At 37.8% G+C, this 15,049-nt stretch overlaps 1 protein-coding gene across 5 annotated transcripts in view; it reads left to right on the forward strand.

Annotated features, from left to right (window-relative positions):
* Positions 1-14,811, forward strand: part of LOC149837229 (GATA transcription factor 28-like) — a 34,616-nt gene extending 19,805 nt beyond the window's left edge. For 3 of the 5 annotated variants that reach the window (XM_090005897.1, XM_090005899.1, XM_090005898.1), the window contains 4 exons: positions 6,747-6,872; positions 13,028-13,133; positions 14,238-14,309; positions 14,496-14,811. In XM_090005897.1, the coding sequence (XP_089862023.1) occupies positions 6,747-6,872; positions 13,028-13,133; positions 14,238-14,309; positions 14,496-14,798 (607 nt within the window). In that variant the 3' untranslated portion in view covers positions 14,799-14,811. Of the gene's footprint in view, positions 1-6,746; positions 6,873-13,027; positions 13,134-14,237; positions 14,310-14,449 lie in introns of all 5 variants that reach the window. The other 2 variants (XM_090005900.1, XM_090005901.1) reach the window with 1 other exon arrangement.
* The last annotated feature ends 238 nt before the right edge of the window (positions 14,812-15,049 follow it).

A 15,049-nucleotide genomic window follows, 5' to 3' on the forward strand; every position in this document is an offset into this window, starting at 1 on the left:
CCATTCGAAAATATTACAATGAGTTGTCCGAACTTTGGAAAGAATTGACTCTTTTAGAGCCAAAATGGTATTGTCCTGAAGACATTGAGCTTCGTCCAAAACAACTTGATATGGAGCACTTTTATCAATTTATAAACGGTTTAAGACCAGAATTTGAGTTGATGAAATCGACTCTTCTTCATCGAGGAAAGGTTTCCTCTATCGTTGATACTATAGAGGAACTAACTAGGGAGGAAAATAGAATTAAAAAGAATACTACAAAACTATAAGATGATTCCATTATAGACCGGGTAATTATGCAGACTCTTATAGGCTACCTCATTTCAATAGACAAAATGGTGACTTTGACAAAAAAAAGTCATTTGTCACCACTGTCATGAACTAGGGCACTATAGGCCTCAGTGTCCTAAACTTAAAGAGCTAAGAAAAAAGTGAGCCGCGACTGTTGAATCGTAACCCAAAGATCAAGATACACCGGTTTCTATGGCTCAATTAATGGAGATTCTCCAACCTCTTATCAAAGGAGCTTCCTCCTGATCTGAAGCCTCAACTGGAGCAACTGTTTCATCTTTCTCTGATCCAGCTAACTTTCCTTGGCTTCTTGACTCTGGTGCTTCTTTTCATATGACCCCAAATGAAAATAGCTTATCCGGATGTTTAAAAAATAAGTCAAGTGTGTCAAAATTTTTTATAGTTGATGGAACCTCTCTTGAAATAGAAGGAATATGAAATTTTGAAAAAATCCATAAATCTAAGAAATTTTTTATTTCAGAACTTAGATATATTACTAAACTGAATTTAAATCTTTTATCTGTTTATCAAATAATTGATTATGGATCTAATGTCTCCTTTTCTTCTCATGGTTGTTGGGTACAGGATCGCCAGTCATGAAAGCTGATTGTGGAAGGCCATATAGCGGGACTCTATTATATGGATTTTTTGGAATTGTCTAAAAATGCTTTCTGTTATAATATTCAGAAAATAGAGTTGGATTTGTGGCACAATTGGTCATCCTCATATGGCCAAAATCTAACATTTTCCTAGTCTTGAAAAATTTTGTAGTTTTGAAAATTTTACTTGTAAAGATTATATTCTTGGCAAAATGAAAAGATTACCATTTGGTGATAGAACCTTTGTTTCCTCCAGACCACTTGATGTTTGGGGTCTTGCATCAATTGTTTCGAAAGGTTGATTTGCACGTTATGTCATTTTTGTTGATGATTTTTCTAGGCATACTTGGATTTACTTCCTTAAACATAAATCAGAAGTCTTTTCATACTTTCAAGCATTTCATATCATGGTTAAAAACAAATTTCAAAATGATATATCCATTTTTCGCACAGATTCGGGGGGGGGGGGGTAATTTATGTCCAAAGAATGCAAAAACTATCTTAGTTTACATGGCATTACGCATCAAAGGTCTTATCCATACACACCACAACAAAAATGGTCTGGTCGAACGTAAACATCAACACATCATGGAAACAACTAGGATTTTATTAATAGCAAATCATGTTCCAAAAGAATTTTGGGTAGAAGCTGTCCTAACTACTACTTTTCTTATTAATCGAATGATATCTTCATCTTTGAAAAATATAACTCTAATTGAAAAACTTGTGAATCTTTCTCCAGATTACTCTAGATTAAGAGTGTTTGGATGTTTATGCATCAAGAAATGTATCTTTCCTTGAAAAAAAAAGCTTCTTTGATTTTGAAAAACCTAAGGAAGTCACTGAATATTCTTTCTTAATAGATTTGACCTCAAAAACTATTGAATATGATCTTGAATGTGACTTTGACAATGTTCAAAGTACGATTGATCTCGAACACAATGATGACAATGAAGAGCAAATCCATAGGGATGTTGGTTTACAATATTCTAGAAGAAGAGAGTCAAATCTTTCATATGCACTAGAAAAATATTTCGAAGTACCCCACAGAAGGTCATCTCGAGTTTTGAGGCCTCCTGAAAAATTTGTCATACAAATTATTTTCCCCCACATATAGGGCATTTATTGCATTAATACATTCATATGAGGAACCATCATCGTATTGTCAAGCCAAAAATCATGTAGAATGAGTAAAAGCTATGAAAAATGAGTTAGATGCACTTGAAAATGCTTCTACTTGGATTATTCATGATCTTCCCCTAGGTAAGAAACCTATAAGATGTAGATGTGTGTACAAAGTTAAAACCAAGAGTGATGAAACTCTTGAGAGATATAAATCTCGATTAGTGGCCAAAGGTTATGCCTAAGAATATGGCATCGATTAAGAAGAAACCTTTGCCCCCAATTGTTTGTATGACCACTGTTAAAACCTTAATTGCCTTAACTTCGATTAGAAAATGACCCATATTTCGGATGTATGTCAAAAATGCATTTTTAAATAGAAACCTAGTTGAAGAAGTGTACATGGAAGCCTCACCTGGTATTAGTATTTCCAAGGGTAAAACTCTTCGTTTAGAAAAAGTTCTTTATGGTCTTAAACAAGCACCAAATTGGTATGATAGGTTTAGTTAGGTTATGCTTAATATTGGTTTTCAATCCTGTTTAACTGACACTGCTATGTTTATTAAGAATTCTGATGCAGAGATTATAGTACTTCTTTTCTATGTGAATGACATGATCATCACCGGTGAGAGTCGTTCTGCGCATTATTAGATATATTAATTTCTCTCTTTCACGAGGGCTTTTCTTGTCTTCTCCCTCCTCACTAGATCTAATTGCATGTACTGATGCTGATTAGGGAGGTTTTCTCAATAACAAACACTCAACCACTAGTTTTTGTGTCTTTTTAGGTGAATATGCAAAAAACATCAGGTCTCTCTCTCATCCACAGAAGCTGAATACGGAGCCCCGACAACTATTACCATGAAAGTAGTTTGGCTCTGTTTGCTTGCCGCGATGGGAGTTGAAGCAATACAAGCTTCACATGTGTGTTGTGACAACAAGAGTGCGATCTACATTGCGAGCAATCGAACATTTCATGAACGCACTAAACATATTGAAATGGACTCCCACTAGGTCAAAGATGAATATCTACATGGAACCATCGATCTGCCACATGTTACATCAGAGTTTCAATTAGCATACTTCTTCACCAAGCCTCTCATTGTTCCCATATTTCACTTCCTCTTAGCCAAACTTTCGCTCATTGTACCGTAAGTTTGAGGGAGAATGCTAAAATGTAAAAATTGTAACATATATATAATAATAATATATTATATTATTATATATATATATTTTTTATTATGGTTTTTATTTTTGTTATTTTATTCTTTTATATATCTAGTTCAATGTGAACTAGATATATAAAGTAGTAAGTTCTAACGGTCCAGCAACTCTTTTTGGGTGAGCTCAAAGTGATCTCTCCCCATTCCAATCTTTTTGTATAAATAGGGGTGAACCCCTCCATTGTAAAATACTTGAATGCTTCTTAAGCATTTTTTATTATCAATAAAGATATATTTATTTATTGTTGTGTTCTTCCTTTTATACCCTTTTATGGGTTTGCTTGAAGTGTCCTTATAGACATTCTTCTGGTGGATTCAAGTGCATTTGTGGAAGACCGCCATTTCATTACATTTAACAACATGAAACTTTCTTACAAGCATAGTTGGCAAACCTGGCGAGTCGACTCAGGAATCGCTCGAGTTGACTACGATCGGACCCCAACTGGGTCACGATTTAGATGTGCCGATCCAACCCATTAAATATATTTTTTTTATCATGTATTTTATTAAAAAAAGTTAATAGTCATGTATAATTATATATTTTTGTAACTTATCTATTGACATATTAGCTTGAAGTTTAGTTATTTTCATGTCTTATTCATGTGCTTACACTATAAAATTAGAGTCCTGACTCGTCTGAGTCACCGAGTCAATCCGCTGACTCGGTGACCCAGTGGGGGTCTGATCCGAGCCCGAGTCACGGGTTTGCCAACTATGCTCACAAGGCATGGCTGGGAAGAGGACAAATCCTATCTGAAAATTTTGATCTCTTACAGTTACATGGTTTAAGGCGGGTCAGTGATGATGCACCTTTTATTCATTTTCACCGTTTGATGTCATGGATAAAAGGTCAGCAGAGACTTTTTGTCATGCTTTTATGTTGGTCCCACAGCTTTAGTTAAACACAGAAAAGTTTCTCCACCTTTTTCCATCTTTCAAGAGACCTTTTTACCTTAAAATCCGTTTAAAAAAGTCAGATTACAAGGCTCTGACCTTTTTTTCCACCAATTTTTTTGTGCCAACTTTTTATCCATTATCTTCAAACATGCCCTTATGGTTACTGGTCAATAATGTTTAGCCATTAGATCCTTCTCCTTGATATGGTGTTGATGTTATTGCGATTCAACAGTGGACCTTGATCTCTGACAAAAATAGAGAAAACAGTGTTCAGCTTAAACTCAGTGGATGAATATCAGACCCATGGCGGCCGGAATTTCTTTAACTCATTCTTGGAATTTACTAGGTACAGGGTATCCTTCTTTATTGATTGTATGTGCACGTGTGTATCTCTAAGCGCATCCAAAATGCTGTGATATTCATTGTATTTATGTAAGAAATCTTTAATTTAGTGTTGGAGAAACTTTCTTTTCTTTTAGTAACTTCATTTGTAAATTTAAATTTAAAAGTTTTTCCATTTTACAGTTATTTATTGATGTATGAGGTTTCTTTTTCCTTCCTGAATTAATAATTGTCAAATTGTCATCTTATATTATTTGCCCTATGTTGCTTCTAGCTGGCACACTCCTAATCTCGCTTTAGCTTGCCTTTAACCTATGAAAGGCTGTGCTTAATGAGTTCCCAAGATTAAATGATAATCCATGGTTTATTTACCTCTCTCTCTCTGAACATAATTTTGCTGAAGGATAAATGAGAGATAAATATGGGCCTAGTCTTATCATGGCGCTTTTGTATTTCACAAGCTGCTACAGAAAATAAGTCCCTTCTGCTATCCAGGTAGGAGCCATCTGTAGATGTCTAAGCTGCTTTGTAGCTTCTCTTCCAAGCCTTTTCAATTTTTTGTTGCTTGCTACAGAGAGAAGCCCTGTTATTAATTCTGTCCTTGACGTATTTGTCTTTATAATCACCAATTGCAGAAGGCAACTTCTGCTACCAGTCTGTCCTATCACCTTTATATGGATTTGTAAACCAAGTTTTCAGTTTCAACAAATGTGCTTCTTGGTGTTGAGATTTATGTCTTGTCTGAAAAGCTACTTCAATTTTGTGTGTTAGTATCTAAGCATGCAAGTAATCATTCATTGTACATGATCTCAGGAGTAACTAGGAGTGGCAAAATCTGACACGACCCACCAACCCGCTTCTTAGGTGGGTTCGGGTTTGGTTTAAACGGGTTCGTGTCATAAACGGGTCGACCCACGTAACCCGTTTATTAAACGGGTCGGGTTCGTGTTAGGGGTATGCCAACCCGCCAACCTGGCTGACCCATTTAATAAACGGGTTAGGCGGGCGGGTCAACCTGTTTATCCTAACCCGTCAACCCGCAACCCGTTTATATATACGTTGCAAGGAAGATAACCCAAATGCGGTTTCTGAAAAAAATGTTTTTGCTTCTAAAGGTGCGAGCAGCTCATTATCTGGTCTCTTCTATTTAATGAATAAGTTCTTGGCTCTCAGCTTTTAATGACATAATAACTTATGATATTTTGTGCATTGAATGGGTTTTCACATTTTTTTTCTTTTTCTCTGCATTAAGGGTACTTATGTAATTTAGTGAGTCTTGAAGGTTTAAACTTCTGAGTTCGGCGCCTAGGATCAACATCTTTTGATTGAAAGAACGTTTGACATGGGATGGATGATGAATAGTTTGGGATTTAAATTTTGTTGGTGACAGTAATACCATTGTTTGATGCAAGGAACACATAGGCTTTTTAGATTGGAAAGTTGGAGGCAAAAGACTGAAGCACGAGGTTGTTCTTGTCATTGAGGTTGAGTGCAATGCCATCATTACCTGAATCTCTGATTCTTTCTTATCCTTCAGTCTCTGGCATAAATAATAAACTCAGGCGGCTCTGAGCATTTATGGTGACCATCTCTTGCATCATCAACCTATCTTGGTCACTATTTATTTTATTTTTTTATCTGAATGCTACTAACTTTTGCAGTGACAGAAAAGACATACAATGTTTCATCATTACCAAAGCATTTTAACAGGCACCATCTCTTGAAAGAAGATAGAATAGAATACAGATGGAGGTGTAATCGGGTCGTGTCGACCCGACCCATTTATTAAACGGGTTAACCGTGTTGTGTCGACCCGACCCATTTATTAAACGGGTTAACCGTGTCGTGTCGGGTTACCCGTTTAATAAATGGGTCGTGTTCGTGTTTGCCACATCCGACCCGTTTAATAAACATGTCGTGTTCGTGTTGAGGTATGCTGACCTGCCAACCCGACCCGATTGCCACCCCTAGGAGTAACTATAAAAAAAAAGTCTTAAAATTGCTTCTTTATTTCCCCTCTTATTAAAGGTAACTTTTCTGTGAGCTCAGCATGTCTGGTCAGTTAGCGTATTGTTTCATCAATATCATCAATAACTTTTCTGTGATCTTTTGGTTTTCTGATGTGTTGGGCTGTTATTTTTCCTTTCATTGACCGTTGCTGTTATGCTCATTTTAAATGTTTGTAGTCTTTCTTTTTTTCCAGTTGATAAATTCTTTCAGTGATATGTATTTTTTTTACAGTTGATAACTTCTTTTTATTTGCTTACATCAGGATGCAGCGTAATAAAGGTCAATTTACTTCATCAAAGACAAATCCTGATGAACCATCAACTGTACAAAATTGGGAGGCTGCTGCTCAAAGTTGGAGTCAAGATGGCAACGAACCTCAAGAGGCTGCGTAAGCTTAAATTTCATCATATCTATTCTTTCTCTTAAGATTGTAGTGTTTCTGGATTATAAGATCAGTGGTACATTTTGATGTTCTTTAAACTACAATATATCTATATTTTGAAATTGTAATGTTTTGTTTCCGAAATAAATATGTAGTATTATATATTTATTCTTATGAATATAAAAATATGATGTGTTGGGGGCATCTCCTAATTTTTAGGGAGAGAAAGAAGTGGCATCAATTTCCATTTTTCAGTGGGGTGGGGATTGTGTCACGGGTTTTGGGGAGGAGGAGATGGTTATGGGCAACTTCCTTTTTGGTAACGTTACAAACTTGCAATATGTCACCATGATAAAATAAAAAATGTCCAGTATCATGATATTTCATTCATATTCAATTTGTATGTGTATCCAGATGCATCCCAACAGAGGCTAGAATAGTGCAAGATTAATTTATTTGACAAGATCTGTACTCATTAAAGGTTCAAAAGTGTCTTTAAGAAATGACACGGCTTCTCCTATATATCTGAAATCCCTAGCAACAGAATCTAACATGCATTGCTGTCTTTGAAGAATAGCTCTGAGTAGATCTGTTTGTTCAACACAAACAAGTACATAACTGCAAGCAGATCCCGCAAATCTCAACACAATAGACGTAGTTTGTAAGGTTGCAACTTTCAGCTCTCCTGACTGTTGGGTCCATAAAAAATACTCATAACATTGCTGCATTTTTCAAGGTAAAATATCACGATATTTTCAAAATATCACGATATTTTCAAAATATCAGAAATTTATATATTGTGATATTATCGCGCTAATATCACAATATTATCGTGATATTATCAATTAGTTTTACTTTTTTATTTATTTTTTACATTTTAAATATGTTTTTCTTCTTTCTTTTACATATTTCACTTATTTCTTTAATTATTTATGTACTTTTTTGTCTAAACATGAAATTTTCTTACTTATTTTTTCGTTATTTTTTAAGTCCCAAGATTTTCCCAAGATTTATCACCAAACCGATAATATCGCGAGAAATAGCCTCACCGATATTTGTGACTATGATCTGTACATCTGTAGTGTGTGTGTGTGTGTGTGTGTGTGTGTGTGTGTGTGTGTGTGTGTGTGTGTGTGTGTGTGTGTGTGTGTGTGATGCACGCGTGTGTGTGTGTGTGTGTGTGTGTGTGTGTGTGTGTGTGTGTGTGTGTGATGCACGTGTGTGGTGTGTGTGTGCATGAGTGTGTGTCTGCAGGTGTGCATGTGTAGTCGTGGATGTGTATGTGGGTGCATGGGTGTTTGAGCAAGTGCACATGTGTAGGCATGTGCGTCTGTGTGTGCTGCATGCATGTGCACATGCAGGGTGTGCATGCGAGTGTGTGGTGTGTGCGTGCATGCGTGCGTATCAGCACCCTGAAGTATCAGCTTGACTTAGGCGTGCCAATAATGCTTCTTGAGTGCGTGTAATCATGTCTTGCTTGTTATTATGTTATAAATTTGATTTACGGTTGCTGGTTTGGGCATTTTGGCAAAGTGGCTTGAAATTGCTTGGCATATAGGAAATTGTGAAAGGAATGCTTAAGAAGGAAATATGCTAGTTTAACTAGGACCTTACTGAATTTGAATACAGTTAAAGAATCTATTGGGCGATAATACTTAACTTTTCTTGTTATCTTGACTATTTAGGGCTTGTCCAGGTTTGGACGAAATGAAAAAGAAATGGGACAGAACATTGGTTATGTTCGTTCCGTAACAATTGTACCAAGTCCAATGTTTGTTTGGATCGTACTTGGATGCTCTGCAGACAACTTGGACAAACATGGATAATGGGTCAGATTACTTAGGTTTGGATCGTATGACCCGATCTGCCCACCATGTTACATGTTTTAACAAGTTTATTATGGATTTTTGATCCGAATATGGATCCAAATACCAAAACATAAAAAAAATGGACACATGCAACATCTTCAGCCATGTCAATTCCTTAGAATCAGCATGGCATGTAGTGAGTTTGGAATAAGCAGAAATTAATGTTAGAGACGGGTTCTTCACCCAACATCCTATTAACAGTACAAACTTAACCTCATGTAAGGACTAAACAAATATTAACAACTTAAGTTTATAAAATTTTAGCATCTTCACGCAAAAACGTCCCTAAAATTTTAACATCTTCAAGCAAACCCTAATCACAATCCCAGGGGAAAAGCAAACCAGATACAATAAGTTTACATAATACCCAAACCCTAATTCATCCTGACTAAACGAATTTCACTGATAAAATGCTCAAAATGCCCAAGAAAAAAGCAAAAAACAAACAAACATCGAAAACAAGATATATTTCCACACAACATATGAGGAAATCGTACTTCGACAACCGGCTATCTTCCGTCTTAGGGTTTGCTCGGACCTTGAATTTCCTCATCATGTCAATAGACGCCATCTCCATGGCATCTTCCTCGGTGTTGAAATTGAACACTGAGGGGTCCCTTTGCGACTCGCTCTTCATCGGCGATCTTCTGACGCGTGGGCTCCGATGAGGGAGGAGGCACGTCGGGGAGCCCTGGTTCACCGAAAAACGAGATGTGCTGAGAGATTTTGGCGAGAATTAATCGGTTTTCAACTGACGAAGCCGAAAAAGGGCATGTGAAGGAAGGAATCCAGGAGAGTGTCGGGGGGAGAGTCATTTCTTTTTTTTTAATGTGGTTCCCTCGTCCTTGTTCTTTTTGTAACATGGGGTGGAACAAAAATAATGCCCAAAAACGGATGCACCGTCCCATTTCAGGCGGTAGACGATGCATTGAACAAGGCCTTAATTTACCATCTCTTCCCTTGCCAATATTTTGTGTACTTCTAAGTCACTTCCTATAACTTTTTTTGTTTTCTTTGGCCATTGAAGGTTGAGCTTATGCCTTGATTTAGAGTGATGTTTGCGAGATGCCTAAGGCTCTGTTTGGGGCCGCTGTTGGAGAGGAGTGTACAAGGAAATGGGTAATGAGGCTGGAGTTGTCAACCATAGTTGGCAAACCCGTGACTTGGATTTAGATCGTTCAATCCCTAACTCCCGGGTCAGCGGGTTGACTCGGTAACTCGGATGGGTTAGGACCTAATTTTTTTAGTGTTTTGTAATGATACTTTAAATATTGAATATAACACTATGTTTTCTACAATGTGAATCCAAATAATCAAACTCGTCAGCTCGCCACACAGAGACAGGGAGGGCCCTATGGACTCGCCTCGCAGAGACAGAGAGAGAACATGGATGTCGGCGACATTGGTGGTTACTGGTGGCCGCCAACAAAGAGAGTTGCTAGGGTTCGTCTGGACTCCAGAGCGGGAAAACAAAGGGGAAGAAGGGTCTTGACTGTCGACTATGAAGACCCTTCAAAAAAGGTTTTATTACCTTAAAATCGGTTCGTCTTGGAACAAATCGGTATGAATCTCGATTTGACTTGGCGAATCGGTTGGAACTGGTTGGTGTAGTCTCAGTCTTGAATCTTTTGATTCAGGATTGGCTCGGCGAGTTGTCGAGTCCATGCCTAGTCAGGCGATTCCTAACCGACTCATGCCCGAACCTGGCTAAAACAGGTTTGGGGTGAATTGGTACCCTTGTTAATGGGTGATCCGATCCGACTCAGGTGATTCCTGAGTCGGATCCCCGGATTTGCCAACTATGTTGTCAACTACATCCTTGTGAAGATGTAGTTGGAAATGGCCCAACTCCGCCCTCAATCATTGTTGTTAGTATCAGGATTGGACCTGTATCATTTGGCCAATGATTTAGGTGAATCGGTCGATACCGATTCTCAAGTGAATCATTCTGAATCGGCCAAAAAATAATTAAAAAATATTACATGTCAATCAGAATGTGACATGTGTTAAAATAATATTAAAATAATAATGAAAAATTAAATTTAAACTATTTTTTATATTTATTAAAAATTTGCTGATTCAGGTCAATCTCGTGTCTCTTTTCTGGCAATAAGATATGTATCGACCGATACGCTACGATACTGACAACATTGCTCTCAATTGCATTCTCATCTCCCAAAGCAGTGTTACCAAACACCTGTAGCAGTAGGCGATATTATTAAACCCTCATTAAATTCCATAATACCCTCCCATCTCCAGCTTCGAAACAGAGTCTAAAACTAGTTGTTGTACATGGGGGCTGTTGTTAAATAGGCTAAAGTACATCTGGAAGCTGCTGCTACCTATACGACACTTCGTTCTGTTTGTGTTGATGGTGGCCTTGTTCTCTAGCCTCTTTCCATCTAGTGTTTTTATTTTTGTGAGGACGAGGAACCTTCTTAGAAACACGCGTTACTTAATCATCCTGTCCCCCTACGAAGTAAAGCTTGGGTACTCCACCGAACCCCATGCCTTACAGGGATTCACAGATAAAGCAGTGTGATACATTTTGGAAGGATGGAATCTGATCCCTACCAACCTACTATTATGCTCCACTTTAGAGCTAGAATTAGATCTTTTGCAGGGTTATTTGAATTCAAGGACATTAGCTGGGGAAAGAAGAGGGTTGTGGGGGGATATATTTTGTATTCTGTGCTACCCTCACATATCATGTGCATAGATTATTTAATGGGGGCTATTCTGTAATCTAGCTAGTAGTTAGTGGTTATGGGTAAACAGCTTTTGTGTTATAGTGTAACCAAGAGAGGTTGACCCTTTAAGTTGTATCTTGTTCCTATTCTTTAGTAATGAAGTTCTTTTGAGTTCTCTCCCTTTTTGCTTGTTCCTCTTCTCTAATGACATCCATCTAGATTCAATAACTGCTATCTTTTTCATACACAAGTTTGGTAGCATTTTAGGAAGGTGTGTCATTTATAGATAACACTCTGAAACCATTTCTGTTTGCAATATAAATGCACACCAAAGTTGCACAGTAACTTACATGCTAAGTTACACCTTTTTGTTTCATAACTTGATTTTGCTGTGTTTCTCAGAATTTCATGCCCATGATCTTCTCCATGTCTCATGTAGTTTGCCGTTTGTATGCTTCTTCTTTTGGCAAGTTCGTTAAGAGTGGTCTTTTCCTCTTGAACTTCTTGGTGGTTTTGTTCAAATTCTGACTGAGCATGTCACTAGTGACTCCATAAAATATTAAAGCTCATATCGTGCAGCCTGTAAGTTTGTTGATTTGTATGGCCTCTATGAGTTTTGTTAGCAAGCCATATAATTTTCCCATGAAAATTTGGCTGGATCTTATGGGACAGGTACCATCATTGTCTTGTAGCACTTTCCATGTCATGATGCTTTCCTAGGGAATGGTTGGGCCCCATTCTGTGGACCTCTCTTTTTACCACAAGAAATAAATTTCTTATGAAAGGAAAAATAGATTCAAAATGGTAACATGCTGAACTTTCCATCTGTGTACTTGCACATCCTTAAGGGTCTTGTTAAGAATGACTTTCAATCTGTGTACTTACACATCCTTAAAGATCTTTTTAAGAATGATCTTGAATTTCATGATGTGCTCTAACCTTCTTTTTCCAGAAAAAAATATGTGATGAATGGGCTTCTACTTAGCAACTAGATAGCTTAATCTCTTACAGTCATCTGATTACAGATGCAGCTGATAGGCCAATATTGGATTAGGCTGGTAATCTTATTGTTGGACCTGAAATAGGATTAGTGAGTGGTGCATGTAGATGTATGGTAGCTTATGTGTATTGTTGCAAGTGCTAGTTTCAAAATGGAAACTGTTTTGAAGTTTTCTAAGCATTGTTATGATATATAAGTACATTTGCACACTGATCACTCTTCTATGTTCCTATCTTGGTGCCTTAACTTTGAGTTCATTCATCCTAGGACCTTTACTCTTGTAAGTGCTACTGTTGGTCTCAGAAAATCTATGTTTAACAGACTTATGAAAATCTGAATGTGGATGTCAGCAACTTGAAAAAGGTAAATTCCAACTTGGGTGTAGCCAAGGGGCAGAACTGTGGGATACAGTTACTGGAAACACCACAACATGGAGTTAAGCAGGACAATTAAATCACCACTTTTTTTCCTGTGTACTTTTATTTGTCTACTTTGAATGTTCCTGCACTATTCCTAGTATTCTTCTCCTCACAATTTGCTTATATGTTTTATGAATATTTCTCGGCAATTTTATAAATTTGTTAATTTTGTCTGATTGTTCAGCTGTCGTCATTGTGGCACCAGTGAGAAATCCACACCTATGATGCGTCGTGGGCCTGCAGGGCCAAGAACCTTATGTAATGCATGTGGTCTCATGTGGGCAAATAAGGTAATATTGCATCTGAGCTTGTATCAGCTGGTGACGATTTTTCACATAAGTATACTAACTTTTCACTTGCATTTAACTTTTGCATTTTTTATTAATTGTACACCTTGGGTTTTTGTTTGTGTTATGTGTTCTCCAGAGTAACATTCGATGAGATATTCTAGCCTATATTGATTTTTAAGTTATTGCCTTATTTCTCTTTTTTTATAGCTTGTTTCTGTTTTTTTATTATCCCAGTTCTGAAAGATCAAAATTGAAATTATTATCTCGCATATTATGGAGCTGCTGAGTTCCTGCAAATTGATTTGCATCCACTATCACATGAAATTCTAGCTTTCTAGTTTACCCCAAGATGATCATGGTGTACAAGTTCGCCTTCTTTTTTCTAGCTCAAGTCATGCCCCTCTTGCCAGGACATGGGTTATGGCTAGGGATGGCTTGGGCTCGACCGTTTAAGCTCGGCTCGAGCTCGTTCAAAAAATAAATGAGCTGAGCTTGAACAAAGGTTTAGGATCGTTACACGTAAACAGGCCATGCTTGAACAGGTAGTCCAGCTCGGTTAGTGTCGATAAACCTGATTAGGCTCGGTTCACATAGTTATATAAAGAAATTAGAGTTTATATATGTATATTAATTTTCTATACTTGAGCACAAAAAGAGGTGTTACCCTAGTGGGTGTGTCTGTAGTCTCTTTGGAAAGTGACCTGGGTTCAAATCCCACCACGTACTTTTCTTTCAAAAAGAATTTTTGACACATTTTAAAAAAAAACTTAATTTTTTTTATAAATGTGTTCAGTCGAGCCGAGCATAGGCTGTTCAAGCTTGGCTCAAGCTCGAGCCGAGCTTGAACAGCCACTTCCTCTCAAGCCGAGCGAGCCCAAGCTCGGCTCAAACCAGGCTCGTGTTCTTCCCTAGTTATGGCTACAGGCATTGTTTGTGGCATGCAACTTTAGTCTATAGCTGAGGGCATGCGTAACCACTGAAAGTGGATTGTCTTGATCGCCTCGGTGATATGTCGTTGCAAACATACTTATTATGCCTATAAAGTGAATTATCCTCACATTTGCACATATTTCTAAGTATTTTTTGTTATTGGCTCATCTGCAGGGAACTTTGAGAGATCTTTCTAGAACCACAGCTGCCCCACCGCAGAATCTGCCAACAAACTCCAATGAACAGGTGCACTTTTAATTTTCTCATGCTCTCAATCTCCTTTCTCTGCCAATACATATATCTTTTCTTTTCGCCCGTTTCCCAGTGTCATCATTTCTATTCCCCCCCCCCCCCCCCCCCTCCTCCCGGAATCTTCTTATACACAGATTAAAGCCCAGCAGAACAATGAGCCGGTTGCCACTGTCACCGCAGATGATCATAACTCCTCTTAACCACCTTCATTGCTCTGGGAACAACCAGCTGCAGTCATGTGGCAGCTTATCCATCTGTAAGTTTGACGACTATCTTGTTCATTATATACATTTGTTACACAGGTTTCTGGATTGTTACACAGATTTCTGCTGTTGCCTCGCCAAATATTTTCCTTTTTTAACCCCATTTTCTGTGGTTGGTAACTCTGGGATATTTGAAGCAACAGGATTATATATAATATATGCTCTAATTTCCTATCAAGCTATTTCCTTTTGTTGGACCTTTAGTTCTTGCTCTAAATGAGGTTTATTTGCTAGAATGTGCCATTATTAATTTCTGAAAGTGGACTATCAAAAGCATAAAAAACTGAAAGTGCAGATTCGGCTTGTGACATGGGTGAGGTATGTTGTGTGCCGGATCATGTTGCCTCTCGTCGGGGTTTCTATGGCCTTTGAAAACGATTTGAAACCTCATGCATTGCCTAAATTTGCTGTTCTGCTCATTGGATGCTTGGATAGAGGATGACGTCCAGCAGACTTGGGGTTTCCCGACTG

This window comes from Nuphar pumila, chromosome 5 (genome assembly GCF_984573655.1).
Source record: "Nuphar pumila chromosome 5, dmNupPumi1.hap1.1, whole genome shotgun sequence".
NCBI lineage: Eukaryota > Viridiplantae > Streptophyta > Magnoliopsida > Nymphaeales > Nymphaeaceae > Nuphar > Nuphar pumila.